The 19,750-nt window shown below is 58.0% G+C and overlaps 1 protein-coding gene across 6 annotated transcripts; it reads left to right on the top strand.

Moving 5' to 3' along the window:
• Positions 1-3,064: 3,064 nt before the first annotated feature.
• Positions 3,065-19,697, top strand: UBTF (upstream binding transcription factor). 6 transcript variants are annotated; one of them, XM_025361056.1, is made up of 21 exons: positions 3,065-3,491; positions 6,401-6,525; positions 7,991-8,166; positions 8,769-8,852; positions 8,957-9,112; positions 11,477-11,541; positions 11,820-11,940; positions 12,304-12,414; positions 12,751-12,884; positions 13,010-13,151; positions 13,426-13,467; positions 13,560-13,673; positions 13,764-13,919; positions 14,248-14,406; positions 14,488-14,598; positions 14,991-15,079; positions 15,184-15,373; positions 16,824-16,871; positions 16,967-17,038; positions 17,140-17,283; positions 17,372-19,697. In XM_025361056.1, the coding sequence occupies exons 2-21, from the start codon at positions 6,468-6,470 to the stop codon at positions 17,495-17,497; spliced, it is 2,298 nt and encodes a 765-aa protein (XP_025216841.1). In that variant the 5' UTR covers positions 3,065-3,491; positions 6,401-6,467; the 3' UTR covers positions 17,498-19,697. The 6 variants fall into 6 exon arrangements, with proteins under 6 accessions (XP_025216841.1, XP_025216839.1, XP_025216842.1 ...); XM_025361054.1 differs by lacking the exon at positions 3,065-3,491 and adding an exon at positions 3,770-3,954; XM_025361055.1 differs by lacking the exon at positions 3,065-3,491 and adding an exon at positions 5,028-5,250.
• The last annotated feature ends 53 nt before the right edge of the window (positions 19,698-19,750 follow it).

Here is a 19,750-nt window from a genome sequence, read left to right as displayed (position 1 = left end):
CAAAAAATTAGCCGGGTGTGGTGGCGGGCGCCTGTAGTCCCAGCTACTTGGGAGGCTGAGGCAGGAGAATGGTGTGAACCCAGGAGGCGGACCTTGTAGTGAGCCAAGATTGCACCACTGCACTCCAGCCTGGGCAACAGAACGAGACTCAAAAAAAAAAAAAAAAGGGACAGGCCGGGCACAGTCTTCTGCAATCCCAGCACATTGGGAGGCCAAGGTGGGCAGATCCCCTGAGGTCGGGAGTTCAAGACCAGCCTGACCAACATGGAGAAACCCCATCTCTACTAAAACTACAAAATTAGCCAGGTGTGGTGGCGCATGCCTGTAATTCCAGCTACGCGGGAGGCGGAGGCAGGAGAATCACTTGAGGCGGGGGTTGCGGTAAGTCAAATTCTGTCTCAAAAAAAAAAAAAGTAACAAGGGACAGTAACATTCTCGGCCCAAACACGTGTGTCTTTCTACCATCTTAAATAAATATTTAAAAACAGAACATTTCCAATACATATTAAAATATATAAATCTGAAAATATTGGTATACCATCTAAAATTACTCCCTGTAGACCGGGAATTTAAGTACCACACTTTGGTTAACGCATTCCAGGCACTCTGGGGGTTTTATATAAGCTGGTGCTTGGATGCTGGCAACCTGGGGAAATGCTGAGGCCAAGTGGAAATTGTGTAGCTAGGATCCTGCTTTGTCACCAGCCTGGGCTAGGGTTATTGAGTGCCAGCGCTCTGCTTCAAGGCACATGCCGGAAGGCTGGAGGGTGGGGAGGGAGATGAACTAGGAAAGGGGGCAAAGAAAAAGGGACAAGGGCAGATTCCCTCATACTCTGGCCCTTAGCCCAAGTCTTGGACTCCTGACCTCACCACAGATGAAATAGATGTAAAACAAGCCAATTGGTTTCCAAGTGGGAAGGGTGCCAGCCATAGTTTTTGCTGCCCAAGGAATCAATAAATACTCATTCTTATGATTCATGTTCATCCTGTTTTATTCCAAAGCATTTTACCAAAAAGCCCCTTGGTCCAGCCAAAAAGTTCGGGGCCAGGAGCCAGGACACCTGGACTCCAGATCTGCTTGTGGAAGATTTGGAACGTTGTTGGTGGGGGGGGGTCTCAGGTTCTCTCACTGTAATGTGGCAAGTGCCATCTGTGGAGGACTTTTACATACATCATCTCATTTGACCTTCTGATCCCTGGTGAGAGAAGCAAAGTAAATAGGATTGCTATTCTAACTTTACAGATATGGAAACTGGGACCAGGGAAAGTTAATAAGACACTCAGATTCACACACTATTAAGAAGGTGGGGAAGCTGAAACTTTGGATTCCAAACCCTTTGCTCTTTCCTAGTCAAAACAATAGTCAGTTCTATGCCTCACTTTTCCTTTTTTTTTTTTTTTTTTTTTAACGTATCATAATAGGGTGTGTGTGTGTTTGTAGAGGCAGGGTCTTGCTATGTTGTCTAAGCTGATCTCGAACTCCTGGGCTTAATCACTTAAGACCTCCTGTCTCGGTCTCCCAAAGTGCTGGGATTACAGGTGTGAGCCAGTACGCCTAGCCCACCATGCCTCACTTTTAGTGCAGTGTGATCCTACACAAATTGCCCTGTGTATATTCCAAGGGCCAATCTGGGTTTGTAAGGCCAGAAACATGTGCAATTGCGGGGTGAGGGGTAGGTGGTCGGTGGCTCTTTTGACAAAAAAAAAAAAGATGAAAACAAAATTAAGTTCAGGGTCTTGGGCAGGTCCTGAAAGTTAGGGGCCTAGAAGCTGAAATTAATCTACGAGTGGTAAATCCGCCTCTCCTACATGCCAGTGCCCCCAAAAACAAACAAACAAACAAACAAAAACAGGACACACCAGATCTTGACAGGGCTTCCTCCCTGTTTGTGAAACGTGACAGAAGTGGGATCTGGAAGTCCTGGGAAAACAATCTCATTTCTCCCAGGAGACAAGAGGAATTACAGCAGCAAAGAGGCAGGCCGAGTGGAGGAGAAGGCTGCATGCCAGGGGAGAGTCGAAAGGGGCTGGGTGATCCAGCTGGCCGAGATGCGGGCAGTAGAGCCTCGGTGTGGGAGACTGGCAGCCTGAGAGCCAGGAGCAATGGCGCTGCCCCAGAAGCGGTGGCTGGAGGCTGGGCCTGCTGGAAGCAGGCTTCCTTCAGATAGTCTTCTGGCTCCCTGCGTCCTGTCCTGATAACCTTTCCTCTGAAAAGGGGAGGCAAAGACAGACAACCACAGCCATGGTAGTGGGAGGGTGGGTGGTGGACCCCGTCCAGGCCTTTCATCCCCGGCCTGCTGTTTAGTGAACCGGGAGACGTCTCGTCGGAGGCTGCTCCGCTGCCGCCCGGAGCAGCAAGAACCCGGTGCTGGGCTCCCCTCGCGGCTGCCCGCCGCCGCCGGGGGGCAGCGCCTGCGGCCTGCTTTCCCAGGGCCGGCCGAGGCTTTTTGACAAGCTGATTGCGTGGCGGGGATTGGCTGGTCCGGGCGTGACGCCGGTAACAACAAAGGTGGAGTTGGAAGAAATTAGATTAAAGGAGAGAAAAAAAATTAAAGGGGGAGCTGGCAAAAGACAGGAGGTATAGACCGAGGGGGAGATGCGCCAAGTGGTGTCTCCCGGTTCCGACTCCCTCCCCCGCCTCGACCCCAGAAGATCCCTCGCGCAAACCCAGTGGGATTTTGCTCTTTCCCCTACCCCCGCCCAGTGACCGACGCCGGGGTAGGAAGGATAGCCGCTTCTTCTTGAAAAATCCCCGCAACTCCCACCCTGACACCCCTCACTACGACCCAGGGGGAGAACTTTTTGCTCGGACTCCTCGGATCCTAAACCCAGCGAAGAGGGGGACATTGATAAGCTCGTCCTTTTAAAACCCGGAAGGCCCTCGCGGAGCATGGAGATCGGATAAGGCGGGGTGCTCCCTCGGTTTTCCGATGTGTTGCAAATCTAAGAGCTTCTTTCTCGCTTTTTTTTTTCCCCTGTAACTACCCCCCCTCCCTTTTGCTTCAGGGTTGCAAAAGCAAAGAGCAATAAAAAAAAAAAAAAAAAAAAAACCGCGCACACACTCAGACACACACCAGTGGCGACAGGGGAGAGTTGGAAAGACGCAGGAGAGAACCAGGAGGCAGGAGGCAGCGGGGATGGAGCAATGGGAGCGGGAAGCAGGCAGGTTTCCTTGCAAATCCCCCTCCGGCCTCACGCCGCCTCGCCGGCCCCGGCAGGGGAGCGAGGACCCCGGCGAACAGATGGAGGAGTGGAGCTCGCTCTAGGCAGCTGGGCTTGGCCGGAGAATGGAGGAGCCACCAAGCGACCGGCTGATTGGAAGAGAAACGCAGAGCGATGGAGGCGGGGGTAGGAGGACGATTTCTCTGCGGGGACTGGCGGCGGCGTACACGCCCGGGTCGGGCGCTGCAGAGCTTGGCTGGCTTTCAACCCGCGCTCGCCGGCTCCAGCCCCGCGCGCCCCCACCCCTAGCCCTCCCGGCGGCTCCGCAGGTGAGTGCGAGCTGCGGGCAGAAAGATCCAAAAGTCTCAACACGCCCGCCCTGCAAAAAAGGAAAAAAGAAAAAAAAGGAAGAAAACCATTTTACTTAAAAAAAAAATTTTTTTTTGTGCAACCCCTAAAGCAGTGGGAGGGAAGGGGTGAGGCTGAGCCGCCCGGAGGAGGCGGAGGGGCCAGGCGAGGCCGGGGTGGCCCGGGAGGCGGCGGCGCCGAGGCGGCTCTGACGGGCAAGCGCTCGGAGCGGCGCTGCGCTGCGCCGAGGCGGGCGGGCGGGCGGAGCGGGGCGGGCGGAGCGCGGCGCGTGGGGCTCGCCATTAGCCGTCGCTCCGCTTCGCCATCTCGGGCTTTGTCTGGCGACTCGCTGCCCCGGCGTCGGCTGCAGCGGAGCTGCGGCTCGGCTGTTCCGCCCGCCGTGCTCCCAGGTGCCCCCGGCCTGCGCTCCCATCCACACGCTCGGTAAGTGAGCCCGGGCGCCGCGGATTTCGGGGGAGAGGGGTTGCTACGAGTGGCGGCGGCACCGATCTCCATGCGCCCGGGCAGGCCTGGGGAGCCATGCCGGGCTGGATTGAACCGGCTCCCACAGCGGCCCCTCCGCCGGAGCCCGTCGTTCCCTCGCCGTTTCCGGGGTGTAAAGAGCAACGGGGATTTTTTTTTTTTTAATGCAGAGATTTTCGGTTTTGGGTTTTTTTAAAGTTTCCTATGTACCGTTCGGCAATGAGAAGATCGCGAGGTAGGCGCCGAAGCTGGACGCCGCGATCGGCGTGCGTGCGCCCCAAACCAGTGGCCACGCTCCGGGGGATGAGGGTGGGCGCGGACCGCTCGCTCCGGGAGGCGGGAGAGAGCTGGCCTGGAAGCCCCAGTCTGAGCTGGGAGGACTTGGGGGAGAGCTCCGGAGCAGGGCTGTGGGCGCCCCCCAAGCCTTCCTGGCCGCCAGAGGCCCCTCCGGGCACCCTCTCCGCGGCCGCGCCTCGGCCCTCCCTCCCGCGCCGGCAAAGCCTGCTAGTTCCCCCGCGGGTCTGGCGAGGTCGCTCTCGGCGCCCGCCCGCCCCGGCTCCGAGCCCCGCCGCCATCCGGGCGGCTGCGTGTCTCCCTGCCCCGGCCCCCCCCCTTCCCCGGCGGCGGCGGCGGCAGCAGCAGCAGCAGCAGCCGCCGCCGCCACCAGCACCAGCACCACCACCACCCCCCTCCCCTCCTTCCTTCCCTCCGCCTCGGCCGCCCGGGTCCCCCCAGCTCCCGCCCCTCCTCCCAGCTGCCCCCCGCGGAGCCCGCCCGGGCAGGCTGTGGGAGGGAGCGGAGCCGGCGAGGCGGGCGGGCTGGCGCTCGCTCCCCGGGGGTCGGTGTGCGCTCTACGGGGAAGGACGCGCTCGCTGCCCCGCTTCTCCCGCCCCCCCTCCCGCTCCTCCTCCTCCCTTCTCCCTCCTCCTCCCCGCTCCGGCGGCTGAGGCTGCGGCGGCGGCGGGGGGTGTGCGAGCTGAGGCCGGGGCCGGCGGCGGGCGGGCTGCCTGCAGGCGGAGGGCGCTGTGCTTTGTGCTTTTCGCCGCGAGGAGCAGCAGGCAGCAGCCACAGCCGCCGCCGCCGCCGCCACAGCAGCAGCAGCCGCCGCCCCAGCGCCGCCGCCTCGCCCGGAGGAGGAGCCGCTGCCGCCGCGGGAGGGAGCTGCGGCTGTGCCCGGCCGAGCGGGGGAGGGCGCCGCCACTCAGAGCCGGGGAGGGAGCCGCCGGAGCGGGAAGCCCGGAGGCCGCGCTGCGCCGGGTAACCGAGGCGGCTGAGGACGCGCGCTGGGTTCGGGGCCGGAGAGCAGGGAGCGAACCGCGGGTTGCGGTGGGCGCCCAGCAGGGACCCGGAGCGACCACCGAGCAGGGGACCGGGCGCGAGCAGACCAGGGCACTTGGGAGGACGCCGAGAGCCGGGGGAGGGGAAGGCAGGAAGCGAGGCCTGAGCCGAGCCACGGCCGCTGGCGGAGGAGCCCGCGCTTCTCGGATCCGGCAGGCGCAGTTCTCCCCGGCCGCCGGAGGGGGCGGCGGGGCCGGTGAGCGCTGCGCCCCCGCCTCCCGGCCGCCGTCCTCCCGCCCTCTCCTTGGCTCGGCTCCCCGGAGGCCGGGGCGGGGGCGCCGGCGGGGCTGGGCCGCAGGCTCGGGGGAGGAGGCGGCGGTTCCCGCCGCGGTCGCGCCTCTGTGCCGGGCTCCTCCGTGCGCGTCGGGGTGGCTGGGTGGTGGCGGCGCCTCTGGCCGGGGTGGGTGGCTCGGGGGCGGGGGGCAGGCTAGGCCGCTTCTCTCCGGCTGCTCGCCCGCCTGTGCGGGCGGGGACGGCGAAGGGAGCCCGGGAGGGGGGAGCGGCGGGAATCCGGATCCGGTCCCCGGGGGCGGTGCGGCCGCTGCGCTCCGGGGCTGGCGGCGGCTGCGCTGCGTCCGGGTCCCCGCCGGGTTGCGGAGGCGGGGGGAACCGGCTGGGGGGAGGCGGGAGGAGGAGACTGGGGCGCGTGCCCGCTTCCGTGGCCGCGCGCGCCCTTTACCCGCCCTTCCTCTTCCCCCGCCCTCCAGCCTGGGGCCTCCCCGGGGCGGGCGCTCAGAGGAGGAGGAGATTTTTTTTTTTTTTTTTTTTTTGCCTGGGGTTGGGGAAGGGGGGCGGAGGGCGGGCGCTCGCTGCACGCGGGAGCTGGGAGCAGGCCCTCGCGTGGGCAGGGGAGGGCGCGCGCCGCGGAGCCGGGCCGCAGGGGCTGGGGGAGGGGGGTCAGGAAGAAGAGGAGGGGCGTACTCTCCCTCCCAGAGACCCCTTAAGTCTGATAAGGTTATGGCTGGATCTCTGAGAGCGTGGACCTGCCCACCTTTACTCTGGGCGGGGAGGGTTAGAAAGTCGTTCACCTCTTAGCCTTCCTGAGTGGGAACTTGTATGTCTTCCAAAGGGTGAGGTGGCTTTGACCCCGGGTTGCCCGGCCAGCACGACCGAGGAGGTGGCTGGACAGCTGGAGGATGAACGGAGAAGCCGACTGCCCCACAGACCTGGAAATGGCCGCCCCCAAAGGCCAAGGTAGGGGCATCCACTCCCAGCCCTCTGAAACTTAAACCCTCTTTGCCTCGTGGCTGTGGGGCACACTGCCTTCTTCAAGGGCTTTTCCAGTCTGCATACACTGAATTGGGGGAGAAAGTGCCTTGAGTACTTATGAATCAAGCATCTCCCACACTTGATTGGTTTGGCTGAATCCAAATTTTTTGGCCTGGAGTGGCTTACCTCCCCTCTCTCCCTGTCCCTCACACCCTATGTTAGAGGAGGCGTGCCTTCTGGGGTTTGCATTCAGCCTTAAGTGTGTCCCAGCCCAGTGTCCTGGAATGGGAGGAATGATGACTGTAGAGGAAGGGTCAGGAAGCGGTTAGGGAAGGCTTCTCAGGCTTTTTAGGAAGACCATGAGGCTTTTGTAGAGGCAGGTGGAGAAGAGGGCTGTTGTGGTGGTTTGAGGCCCCAAGCCATGGGATATATGTACTCAACTAGATCTCTGCCTCATTCAGCAGTGATCCAGTTTGGATGGGGGTGGAGGGTAGGATGGAGCTGGGCAGCTGGCCATGCTTGTGGGACATTGAGGGGAGAGGGGATTATGGGTCCTTGTGGCCCATTCTGCAGAATCCCTGGCCTAGGTTACGAGATGCAAATGAAAATGGAGAGCCCTTTTGACTTCTGGCCTTAGGTGACTATTCTCCCAGCCCATCCACAGAGGCCTAGAGCTCTCTGGGGTTGCATTTCAGTGGCTGAAAATAACTGGTCCAAACCTGGTCTTGCTTCCCTGGGGAGTTGGGCTGACAAGACAGCTTGTAATTCTGGGGGTTCTCCCTGGATCAGGGCCCTGAGAGCTTTTGTGCACCTGCCTACTTTGCCTCAGAGTTGCCCGGTATCCTGCTTCTGTTTCTGTTTCTTTTTTCTTATTTGCCAGAAATTCTCCCTTGATCTGCCTTGAGGGGCTAGGGGATAGTGGGTATCTCTAACATTGGTTTCCAGCTGTGCAGGAGAGACATCTGCATGAATTTTCCTTACTGCCCACACCCCATCCTCAGTCCTTGCACATTTAGAATATCCACTCAGAACTTGAACTTGGCAGCACATTTAGATACATTGCCTCCTTGCTTCCCTCCTCTGACAAGCTATCTCATTTCCCACAAAGTCCTGAATCACTGTACCTTCATTTCCACCCCTCTTCCCCTTACAGCAAATAGCTGCCTGTTGCAGCTTGGCACAGTAGAAATGATAATAGCTTTGAAGCAAGCCAGACTTGAGTTTGAGCCTGGCTTTCTAGGTATAGCATGGTCTGGACTGGAGTCCCTGCCCTCATCCAGTGTGGCCACAGTTTCCTTAGGGCTGAGCCATATCTTGTCTCTGCCTTCAGATGGGAAGCAACCAGGGGCTGGGATGCCCTAGGGAGGAAGAGTTGAGCACTCAAGAACTGGGGAACAGATTTGGGGGATAGCATGAGCCAGGCATGATGGCCTCTGTTACCCTTCACCAGACCGTTGGTCCCAGGAAGACATGCTGACTTTGCTGGAATGCATGAAGAACAACCTTCCATCCAATGACAGCTCCAAATTCAAAACCACCGAATCACATATGGACTGGGAAAAAGTTGCATTTAAGGACTTTTCTGGAGACATGTGCAAGCTCAAATGGGTGGAGATTTCTAACGAGGTAACTGATCCCCCCTTTCTGACACACACACATACATATACAAACATTACCCCCTCCTCAGCCGTGGTAGGGGAAGTGAAACAGGCTGTAAACAGGAAGGAAAGAGACCAGGAGAGGCGTTCATGTGGTCGCCCGTTAGCTCTCTACCTGCCCCTTTGCATTTTGGGAGGTGGCACGGTTGACAGCACTGGCTTAAAGTTATGCCACTTTCTATCTGGGTGGTCTTGAGCCGAACAGCCTGAGCTGTGCTGAGATTGACAGAGGTGCTAACATGCTGAGATTGAAGGAGGTGCTGGCATGGACAACCAGGTTGAGGTCAGGTAGTCCCCTTGTTGCTGGCCTTTGGTGTGTACTGACTGCCTGGGCCTCTGTGGTAGGCATGGGCCAGTGCCTGGGTGTCAGGGTGCCTGCTTCATTTGGCTGTTGGCCTCTGCTCTTCTTTGGTAAATTTAGTCTGCTTCATTTGGCTGTTGGCCTCTGCTCTTCTTTGGTAAATTTAGTCTAGTAAAGAGTAGAAGAGACCCGTTATAAGATGGGGGTATGCTACTGTGTGGCATTTTCCTTTTCCCAACTTCCCCTTCCTCCCGCCCCTCTTCTTTCAGGTGAGGAAGTTCCGTACATTGACAGAATTGATCCTCGATGCTCAGGAACATGTTAAAAATCCTTACAAAGGCAAAAAACTGAAGGTGAGTTACTAGGAGGAGGAGCATGAGGGGTAGGGGAGGAAAGATCCAAAGAACGGATGGTATTTGACCTCCATTGTGTCCTTGTTCCTTGTCCCTTCTTCCAGAAACACCCAGACTTCCCAAAGAAGCCCCTGACCCCTTATTTCCGCTTCTTCATGGAGAAGCGGGCCAAGTATGCGAAACTCCACCCTGAGATGAGCAACCTGGACCTAACCAAGATTCTGTCCAAGAAATACAAGGAGCTTCCGGAGAAGAAGAAGGTGGGGGGAGGAGAGTTAAGGTGGGAGGAGGGGAGAGGCTGGGAGCAGCTGGTGTGGTGTGGGTCGGTTGGAGGTAGGCCTTGGAGAGACCTGGCATCAGGGACGAGGGTGAGTCAGCACAGCAGAGTAGGTCCTGGGCAGGCACACCTGATCGCCCCTTCCTCGGCCCACACGTGTTGAGGCACAGGCACCACCACAGATGCTCAGACAGCAGATGCTCAGACCAACCTTTCCCCCTACAGAAAACCCACAGCATTCTGTTTCATCAGGCTCTCTCCCCCATACACCCATCCTCACTGTTAGGCTGCGCAGCACTTCTTCACTCTCTATGACGTTTCCCATCATGGTCTCATCTGATACTTGCGATGTCTTCATAAAGGTAACCCCAGGAAAAGGTTATCCCAGTTTTGTGGGCAAGGAACTGAGGTGCAGGAGGGTTAAGTGTCCCAGGTGACACAACTATTGATACTAGAGCAGGATTTAGTGCCCCAGAGTCCCAGTCCAGTGCTGTTACTGCCATGTCCACCTGTGAAGTGCACTTCCTTCTCCACACACACATGTTCACTCAAGGACACACATTGTCCCTCCTGGCCTCATACTGTTCCTTGTAGAGGTCGGGCACTATCCCAGACCATCAAAGCATTAACCCTGGTTGGAGGGTTGCCCAAGCCTCCCAGGCAGGACTGCAGCACAGAGCTCAGGAGGTCCCTCCAGGAGAAAGGCAGCAAAACATTGGAGGAGCCCTGCAGATGGGACATGAGGAAGATGGCATGGGGACAGGGGACACAAGAGACACTGGACAAGGAGACAGAGCCAGGGATAGATGGGGAGGGCAGCGGGAAAGACAAGGAGCACATCTGCTTGGAGAGGAAACAAAGCCATACACAGCCAGTTCTCAAAAGGTGGCACCAGCCGCCGCTATGCTATTAGTAGCCCTTTTTCCTGGTTGGCATGCCCTGGCTGCAGACTGACATGCCCTTGGTGCTGTACCCAAAAAAGCCAGCTGTCTGCAACCACTGCCCAAGCAGAGCAGGGGTATGGATTGCTGGAACTGTTGTTGACTCTTTTGATAAGGATGTTGGACAGTTGACTGCACACACCCAAACACTCATGGGATGGGAGGGAGAGGCCAAGCTCTAGAGTCAGAGTCAGGGAAGGCCAGAAGAAACTGGTAGAGTGGATGAGGTGCTGTCCTGGGGTGCACAAGACTTGGGCCTGTTCTCCTGGCTCTGCCACTGAATCGCTGTGTATGGGGCCTTTGGTAAGTCATTTTACTTCTCTGGGCCTGGTCCTTATGTGAGGTGAGCCAGGTCTGTGTGGTGTTCTCCAGCTCTAAAACTGTTTTGTCTGAGGAGGACTGAGATTGGAGAAGAGGAGGCTGAGCTCTGCTTCTGGTTTTCTGTGGGAACTATGGGAAAGGAGCACTGCCTCTCTCTGTCTGGTGCTTCTATAAGAGGCGGGTTGGGCTCAATTGCCATGAGCACCTGGCACCTGCCAGTGCCACTCTTGTGAGCCTGCGAGGATGAAAGAAGAGATGGACATTGCGTGGCAGCCAAGAGAGGAGGTTGATGAAGAGAAAGAGACACATTGGAAAGGAGGAACAAGAGGGAGACTGCAGAAGTGGGGAAAGATGCAGGGAGGGAGTGAGGTGAGGGTGGGAAGGCAGTGGGGAGGCCAAAAAGGGGGTGATGAAGGGAAGGGAAGCCAAGTGGTGGGAGAGAATGAGTGGGCTGAGGGAGGGAGGGCTGGAGGGGACAGATAGCTGGGATCCTAGAGAAAGGGAAGAAGGTAATGGTGTCAGAAATGGGCGGGAAGGTGCAGGGCAGCTGGCTGTGACTTGTATTGGAAGAACTTACTCTGGGTTCCCCTCCACACAATCTCCCCTCATGCCTTGGAAATAGGACTCAGCCCAGCCCTGGCCCTATGTAGAGGCCACCTCCAAGGGGCCAGACTAATGTCAGCTGCCTCAGACAGTGAGAAGAGGGAGCAAGGCCTGCACCCGACTCCACTGTGAGAGTTCTGTGGTATTGGAGAAACGAGTGGGGGAGCCTCAGCGCTGCCACCACGCACTGTGTGACTGTGGGTAATGCCATGGCCCCCTTCTGGGACTCTTGCTCAGAAGGAGAGAATAGGATATAGGATTCAGTGTCTGGGCAGCCCCTGCAGCTCCCACCATCTGTGGTAGAAGCCAGCAGGTCTGCTCTGTGGTGAGTCCCGCCGGGAGGCGGGCAGGGCACCAGCCTCCACTCCCTGCATCACAGCGTGGGAGGCAGAAGAGCCAGCGAGGAGGGGCCTGGGTAGCCTTCATAGCTTAGGGCAAGATACCCTTGGGTCCTGGGTGACCCTATCCCCTCCTCCCCCCAGATGAAATATATTCAGGACTTCCAGAGAGAGAAACAGGAGTTCGAGCGAAACTTGGCCCGATTCAGGTAAGGCAGTGGAGCCCAGAGGAGGGCTATGGGGAACTGGGGGCAGCAGAATAGGCTAACCCTGGCCAGAGCCTGGAGTTTGCCATCTCTGAGGCATGGAAGAGGATGGGTCACATGTGAGCCCTAGTGTGTCATGCTCAGGGGCAGGGACAGGCAGGCAGCCACTGTCCCACTGAGCCCCAGCTGAAAGGCCCAGGAGGCTTGGTGGGTGGGGCAGCTAGCTTGGGTCTGCCCTGGCAGCGTCCCCTGCTGATCCTTGCTCCCCATGTCCTGGCTAGGGAGGATCACCCCGACCTAATCCAGAATGCCAAGAAATCGGACATCCCAGAGAAGCCCAAAACCCCCCAGCAGCTGTGGTACACCCACGAGAAGAAGGTGTATCTCAAAGTGCGGCCAGATGTGAGTGTCCGGCCAAGGGCTGGGGGTGGAGGATGCACGGCGGTGGCCAGGGGGGAGCCGCACCAGGTCGGCCGGGCACGGTGCAGGGGAGCAGGAGAGGAGGCCCCTCCCCAGGGGTGGGCTGCATGGACAGGGCCCGGGCCAGCTGGCGTGCGAGCGTGTGCGTGCGTGCGTGCGTGTATGAGCCAGTCCCCTTGCACCTAGGCGGGATTGCCGCCTCTCCGCCTTCCCCTCCTGGCCTGTGGGGGACACTGATGTGACCTCCCATGGCCTGAGGGGGCGGGGGCCTCTGTGCCCCCTTCCCCCCTCCCCCTCCCCCTGCCCCTGGCTGCCTGTGCGTGTCTGACGGCTTTTGGTTTGCAGGCCACTACGAAGGAGGTGAAGGACTCCCTGGGGAAGCAGTGGTCTCAGCTCTCGGACAAAAAGAGGCTGAAATGGATTCATAAGGCCCTGGAGCAGCGGAAGGAGTACGAGGTTAGGCTTCCGCTGCGCTCCTCCCTGTCCGGCTCTTCACGAGCCTCTGCCCTCCGACTCCGTGGCCACCGCACTCTGCGGGAGGTGTCACTCCCCATCCTCTGTTGAGGGAGGGGCCTTCTGGGCCCCTCACCTCTGCCCCTACCTTCCCCACCCCCCACCCCTATGAGATCTCAGGCTAGGGCAGGGCAGGGCACCACGTCTCATGTGACACCATTGACGCGCAGCCATCCCCAGCTTTGCTCCCTGCCTGCCCTCCCCAGCGGCTCTCCCCGTGCCCCTGCCGCAGCTAACCCCACACCCCATTGCCCTCCATCCCCCCACCTGGCTCTGCAGGAGATCATGAGAGACTATATCCAGAAGCACCCAGAGCTGAACATCAGTGAGGAGGGCATCACCAAGTCCACCCTCACCAAAGCTGAACGCCAGCTCAAGGACAAGTTTGATGGGCGACCCACTAAGCCACCTCCGTGAGTGCTGCCCTGGGGTGGGTGGGCGAGTGGGCAGCTGGGAAGTTGGGCTGGGCTCTACGGGTGAGGCGGCCTGCTGTCCTGCTCGCTCACGGGCTGCGCCTCTCTCCCCATGGCTCTGATAGGAACAGCTACTCGCTGTACTGCGCAGAGCTCATGGCCAACATGAAGGACGTGCCCAGCACGGAGCGCATGGTGCTGTGCAGCCAGCAGTGGAAGCTGCTGTCCCAGAAGGAGAAGGACGCCTATCACAAGAAGTGTGACCAGGTGAGCTGTGGCAGGGGCCACCCTGCCTTGGGGTTTTGAAGCATGAGATCTGATCCCACCTTGGGCTAGTCAGTCCCTGGTGGCGTGTGCCTTGGGTACTTGCCTCCAATTCGGTGTGGGGCTGGGCTGGGCTTAGCAACTGAGCCCATCCAGGCAGGGAGTCCAGCCCACACCCAGGCTCTAGAGGCCCACTGAAGGTCACTGTCCTCCGAGTACTGCAGGGTCTGTGGTGACACTGTCACCAGAATGATCCTGACTCCACTCACTTTCCCAGAAAAAGAAAGATTACGAGGTGGAGCTGCTCCGTTTCCTGGAGGTAAGTGTTCCTCCGGTAGGGCAGTGGGCAGAGAGGACTGGGGCTTGGCAGGCAGAGCCCTCGTGAGCCCTGTGCCCCTCTTTCCTCTCCAGAGCCTGCCTGAGGAGGAGCAGCAGCGGGTCCTGGGGGAGGAGAAGATGCTGAACATCAACAAGAAGCAGGCCACCAGCCCCGCCTCCAAGAAGCCAGCCCAGGAAGGGGGCAAGGTGGGCAGAGGGTGCGGCCGCGCAGGCGGGGGTGGGCAAGACTGGGCTCCCTGGCAGCACCACGGACCCCGACCCTCTGCACCTGGACAGGGCGGCTCCGAGAAGCCCAAGCGGCCCGTGTCGGCCATGTTCATCTTCTCGGAGGAGAAGCGGCGGCAGCTGCAGGAGGAGCGGCCTGAGCTCTCCGAGAGCGAGCTGACCCGCCTGCTGGCCCGAATGTGGAACGACCTGTCTGAGAAGAAGAAGGTCAGGCTGCCTGGCGGAGCGCCGTGCCCTCAGCGGGGCTGCCAGGGCCCCCTCCTCCCCTTGGCGGGCCGCGCCACCTCGCCCCTGGCCATCTCAGCCAGCCTGAGCCACGCGGTGCCTGGGCTGGGACGTGGGGCCGGCGCCCAGCAGCCGGAAGGCGGGAAGCTGTCAGCTGAGCGCTGCGGGCCAGGCGGGGGCGAGCCCCAGGCGGGAGACATCTGCACCAGCCCACGCCTCTGCCTGCTGGCGGGTGCGCCTGAGCTGCTGCGCGGGGAGCGCGCGCCCCCTGGGGGTGGGTGGAAGGCTGACGCCCGGGCCATTCCCGCAGGCCAAGTACAAGGCCCGGGAGGCGGCGCTCAAGGCTCAGTCGGAGAGGAAGCCCGGCGGCGGGGAGCGCGAAGAACGGGGCAAGCTGCCCGAGTCTCCCAAGAGAGCTGAGGAGATCTGGCAACAGAGTGTCATCGGCGACTACCTGGCCCGCTTCAAGGTGACGGGTGGGAAGAGGTAGTACTGCAGCCTCCAGCCCCGGGTGACCCCTCCCACGGCTGATACCCTTATTGGTCCCCAGAATGACCGGGTGAAGGCCTTGAAAGCCATGGAAATGACCTGGAATAACATGGAAAAGAAGGAGAAACTGATGTGGATTAAGAAGGCAGCCGAAGACCAAAAGCGATACGAGGTAGGAATGGGGCTGGGGCCACCCCATTTGTTGAAAGCTCGAGCACTCCCCTTTGGGTGAGCCTCTCTGAGCAAGAAGGCCCAGCCTTGGTCTGTGACCCTCAGCAAGCCTCAGCTTCCTTCTCTGAACCCCTGTCTCTCATCAGTAAGGTGGGGGTGACATTGCTAGCCTCCAGGCTGACTCGGGGGACACGAGCAGTTGTGAAAGCACTTGTAAACTGTGGTGCCTGCTACAGATGTGAGCTGTTAGGAGGTTGCTCACTAGCTCTACCTGTTTCTCCTCCTCCCCAGCACAGAAAAAGACAGCCAGCTAAGGTGCTGATGGCATGGGGCAGAAGGCAACAGTATTTTGGTGGTGGGACTGGGGGGTGAGTGTGACCTTTCTCCCTCCAGAGAGAGCTGAGTGAGATGCGGGCACCTCCAGCTGCTACAAATTCTTCTAAGAAGATGAAATTCCAGGGAGAACCCAAGAAGCCTCCCATGTGAGCCTGGGGGCTGGAGCCTGCCCTGGAGGTGGGGGAGGGTCAGGGCTGGAGGGCTGCTTTGTTGGGGTCCTGACCCTCCTTGTACCACCCCCACCTTCCAGGAACGGTTACCAGAAGTTCTCCCAGGAGCTGCTGTCCAATGGGGAGCTGAACCACCTGCCGCTGAAGGAGCGCATGGTGGAAATAGGCAGCCGCTGGCAGCGCATCTCCCAGAGCCAGAAGGAGCACTACAAAAAGCTGGCTGAGGAGCAGCAAAAGCAGTACAAGGTGCATCTGGACCTCTGGGTCAAGGTGAGAGAGCAAGGGGCCCTTGAAAGGAACAGGGAGGCATCAGACTAAGCCAGCACCAGCCCAGCCTGGCCCACCCACCCACTTGTGCTGGCTGGTCTCATTCATGATTTCATTCCATGCCCTCGCAATCCTGCAGGATAACGGTTACTATCACCCTTTTATTTTTATATTTTGAGACAGAGTCTTGCTCTCTTGCACAGGCTGGAGTACAGTGGTGTGATCTCGGCTCACTGCAACCTCCACCTCCCAGGTTCAAGCGATCCTCCTTCCACAGCTCCAGAGTAGCTGGGGCTACAGACATGCACCACACCACCACACCTGGCTAATTTTTGTATTTTTAGTAGAGATGGGGTTTCACCGTATGTTGGGCAGGCTGGTCTTGAACTTCTGACCTCATGTGATCCGCCCACCTTGGCCTCCCAAAGCACTAGGATTACAGGCTTGAGCCACCGTCCCCAGCCACTATCACCCTTTTAAAAATAAGGAAACCAAGGCTCAGAGAGGTTAAGTAACTTGTCCAAGGTCACACAGTAAGTTGAAGAATCCAAATCAGACTGCCTTTTCCTCCCCTATCTGGGACCATGGGACCTCTCCTAGACTGCTGGCCTTTGTGCTTCCCCTCTGTGCTTTGGGTGAGTAGTCAGATCTGAAAAGTGGAGGGAATCACCTGTGTCCTTCCCACTCACCAAGGCAGATTGGCCAAGGACCCAGGAAGATTGTGGGGATTTGCTGTTTCAGGAGCTTGGCGAGCCCCACTGCCTCATCAGTGGCTCAAGGGTTTGATGTTGGGGTGTGGTTGATGATGCCAGGCTGACTCATCACAGGGGCACTTCTTTGGAGTGAGGAAGAGTGAGGAAGACTCTGATAGGAGCTTCCATTTGTGTAGAGCAATAGGGTGAATGTGAAAACCAACAGTCTTAGTGGTTTATAGAAGGACTCTGGGCATCAGAAGCAGAAATACTAGAGCTTGGGCCAGTGCAGTGGCTCACGCCTGTAATCCTAGCACTTTGGGAGCCCAAGGTATGAAGGATCACTTGAGGCCAGGAGTTCAAGACCATCCTGGGCAACATAGTGAGACTGCTGTCTCTACAAAAATGATTATAAGGTAGCATGGTGTGGTGGTACACACCTGTAGTCCCAGCTACTCTGGAGGCTGAGTTGGAAGGCTCACTTGAGCCTGAGAAGGCCAAGTCGTGAGCTGAGATTGTGCCACTGCACTCCAGCCTGGGTGACACAGGACACAGAGCAAGACCCTGTTTCAAAAAAAAATTGGAGCCGTGTTCTCAGATCACAGGGGCTCTCTGCAGAGACCTAAAATCTAGGGAGCCTGGGAGGGATAAGATGGGGTGATGATATATAAATGCTCAGCCCACTGCCTAGCACTGGGCCAGCATGCTCAGTCAGCAGTAGTTGGCTATATTCCAACCCTTGCCACCTCTGTCTCCCCCAGAGCCTGTCTCCCCAGGACCGTGCAGCATATAAAGAGTACATCTCCAACGTGAGTCTGGGAGCAGAGCAGCAGTGGGGTAGGGGTGGGGGGATTCAGGGGTGTCTGGAACTCACGGCTGCCACCTTCGTGTCCCCATCCTGCAGAAACGTAAGAGCATGACCAAGCTGCGAGGCCCAAACCCCAAATCCAGCCGGACTACTCTGCAGTCCAAGTCGGTAAGAAGCCCCTCCCAGATGCAGGGGCATGGGGCGGGTGGGACTGCCTGGAATGGCTGGGCAGAGACCAGAGACCACTGATGTGCCTCTGTCCCTCCAAGGAGTCCGAGGAGGATGATGAAGAGGATGAGGATGATGAGGATGAGGATGAAGAAGAGGAAGATGATGAGAATGGGGACTCCTCTGAAGATGGCGGCGACTCCTCCGAGTCCAGCAGCGAGGACGAGAGCGAGGATGGGGATGAGGTGGGGCAGACAGGGCACAGTGGGAGGGGAGGGGATTCCTGCCAGGATGGTCACCTGATGACTCTCCACATCCTTTCTCACCCCCCAGAATGAAGAGGATGATGAGGACGAAGATGACGACGAGGATGACGATGAGGATGAAGACAACGAGTCCGAGGGCAGCAGCTCCAGCTCCTCCTCCTCAGGGGACTCCTCAGACTCTGACTCCAACTGAGGCTCAGCCCCACCCCAGGGCAGCCAGGGAGAGCCCAGGAGCTCCCCTCCCCAACTGACCACCTTTGTTTCTCCCCCATGTTCTGTCCCCTGCCCCCCTGGCATCCCCCACTTTCTTTCTTTCTTTTTAAAAAAAAAAAAAAAATACGGTGGGGGTAGGGGGCTGGAGGAGCCCAGGCCAGGACTCTGCAGCCTCAGAGACATCAGCCCTTGGGGGTCCTCCTCCAGGGACAGCAACCATCAGACTAAGCCAGCACCGGACCAGCCTGGCCCACCCCACCGACTTCTCTGCACTTGCAGTTCCGGCATGGACAGTGTACCGGAGAGTGGGGGTGGGGGGGTCCCAAAGAGTTCGACGAGGCCCTCCACACCTGCGGCCCAATCCAAGGTGGGGTGGAAGCTTGGGGAAGACGCATTCCTTCCCAGAGGGGCCTGCCACCTGGACCCCTGCATTGGAACTGGAGGCAGGGAATGTGGGGAGAGGAGGGCTGGTGCCTTCGAGAAAACAGGCGCTGCCCTGGTGGCCCTCTCCCCTGCCCCCTGCAGGAAGGAGCTGCCTGGACCCATTCATGGGGGAGGGGGCAGAAGTGTTTTTTATATATGTGTATATATTTTTTTTTAAGCTCTGAGCTGTCAACGAGACGTTTCCTACCGATCTCGGCTGCCGTCTCTGTTGTCATTTCTGGGAGAGGGAGGGTTTAGGGGTAGGTTTGGAACCTTTTAAAAATGGTCTTGATGTGTGTGGAAGAGAGTATGTGTATGTGTGTTCCTGTACATAGCATGGGTGCAGCTGTGGATGTGTGCAAAAGAGAGTGTGTGTGTGTGTAAGGGGGTCTGTCCTAGAGCCCACATCAGTTTGTTGTGAATCTGGAAAAAGGGTCGGTGAGAGCCGGGAGATGTTGACCCTGGTGGGAGCAGACTGAGGCTATCCCATTCTCCACCTCCTCTGTTTTGCCCAGTCTCTGATTCCACTGGGGGAGTGTGCCGAAGCCACTCTAGGATGCTTCCCAGACCAGGCTCCCTCTGCCAGGGTCACATGCATCCGAGCTGCTGGTCTCCATTGTCCAGCAGGAAGGCTTCCGGAAAGACAGGCAAGATGGTGTGAAGCTTAAAGCTTGTATTTGGTGGAAAAGGCCTCCCCTGCTCATCTGAGGGGCCAAGCCTGGCCACCCTAGGCCCAGAACCTGGGCTTCAAGAAATGTGCTGGGAGCTCCTATCTTACACATCCCTCCAGCTTTCCTTAAATCCTCCCACCACCCCCTATTTCCTTTAATTTCTCAGGTCTGCTCCCTCCTCCCCCAACCCCACAGCTGGGCAAGAAGTCTGCAAAAGCTGCTTCTCAGCTGTCTCTAATTCTTCCCAGCCATTTCCCAAATTTTTTGGTACCTTATTCCTCTTAATAAGCCAAGTCACCTTATATCTGTAGTTCTTACTTTTTTGTTGACTAAATTTGGAGGGTTCTTTTTTTTTTATGATCATGTCAATGACCTATTAAATTGGGGCTTGGTGCTTTTCCACCTTCCCCCTCTGAATGAAAGCCAAGGAATGGGGGAAGAGCGGGAACTTCGCTGCAGAAGTGGGGCAGGAATGGTGAAAGGCCCTGGCCCCATAGAGGCTGGTGGGTCCCTCTCCCAAAGGCAGGCAGACGGTCTCTGCTTCGCCTTGGACCTTGGTGCTGGGGGTGGGGAGGTCTGGGGGGTTACTCTCCACTCCCATTCCCCTTCCTTTGTCCTAATCCTGGAATTAAGTAAAGGGGTTTATAGGTTCTATTTCTTCCCAAGAGCCCTGCAAAGAACCCCAGTCTCCTATTTGGCTGCCCTACACTGTTGTGTTTCAGTGGAATGTATTTTCATTTAAAAACAACTTGCAATGGGGCCCTTTTTTTTTTTTCCTGTTTTAAAAATTGAAAAATTCTTACAGTACAAACAGGACTGTCAGGGTGGGGGTGTTGGTGCTGTAAGAGGTCACTCTTGAGTGCATTTTGGCACTGGGATGGGATGGCTGGGGTGGGAAGACCCCCGTCCCCACCCCCAACTTTTTTTCTAATATTTAAAGAGTGTTTTGTAGGATTCAACAACAACCACAACTTGAATTTGTATCATGGGAGGTGGGAGGGAGTGGCTTAGAGGTGTCTGCCTATGCTTAAAGCCAACTGTGGAAGTTTTGTTTTCCCTTTTTTGTATAATAAAGTGAAAAACAAAGGTTTGACTGCTGTCTGGTCACTGGAATCAATGAAGGTGATGTAGTTCACAGG

The sequence above is a fragment of the Theropithecus gelada genome, chromosome 16 (assembly GCF_003255815.1).
Source record: "Theropithecus gelada isolate Dixy chromosome 16, Tgel_1.0, whole genome shotgun sequence".
Taxonomy (NCBI): domain Eukaryota; kingdom Metazoa; phylum Chordata; class Mammalia; order Primates; family Cercopithecidae; genus Theropithecus; species Theropithecus gelada.
The sequence above is the reverse complement of the archived record's forward strand: the minus strand, read 5'-3'. Positions and strand labels throughout refer to the sequence as shown.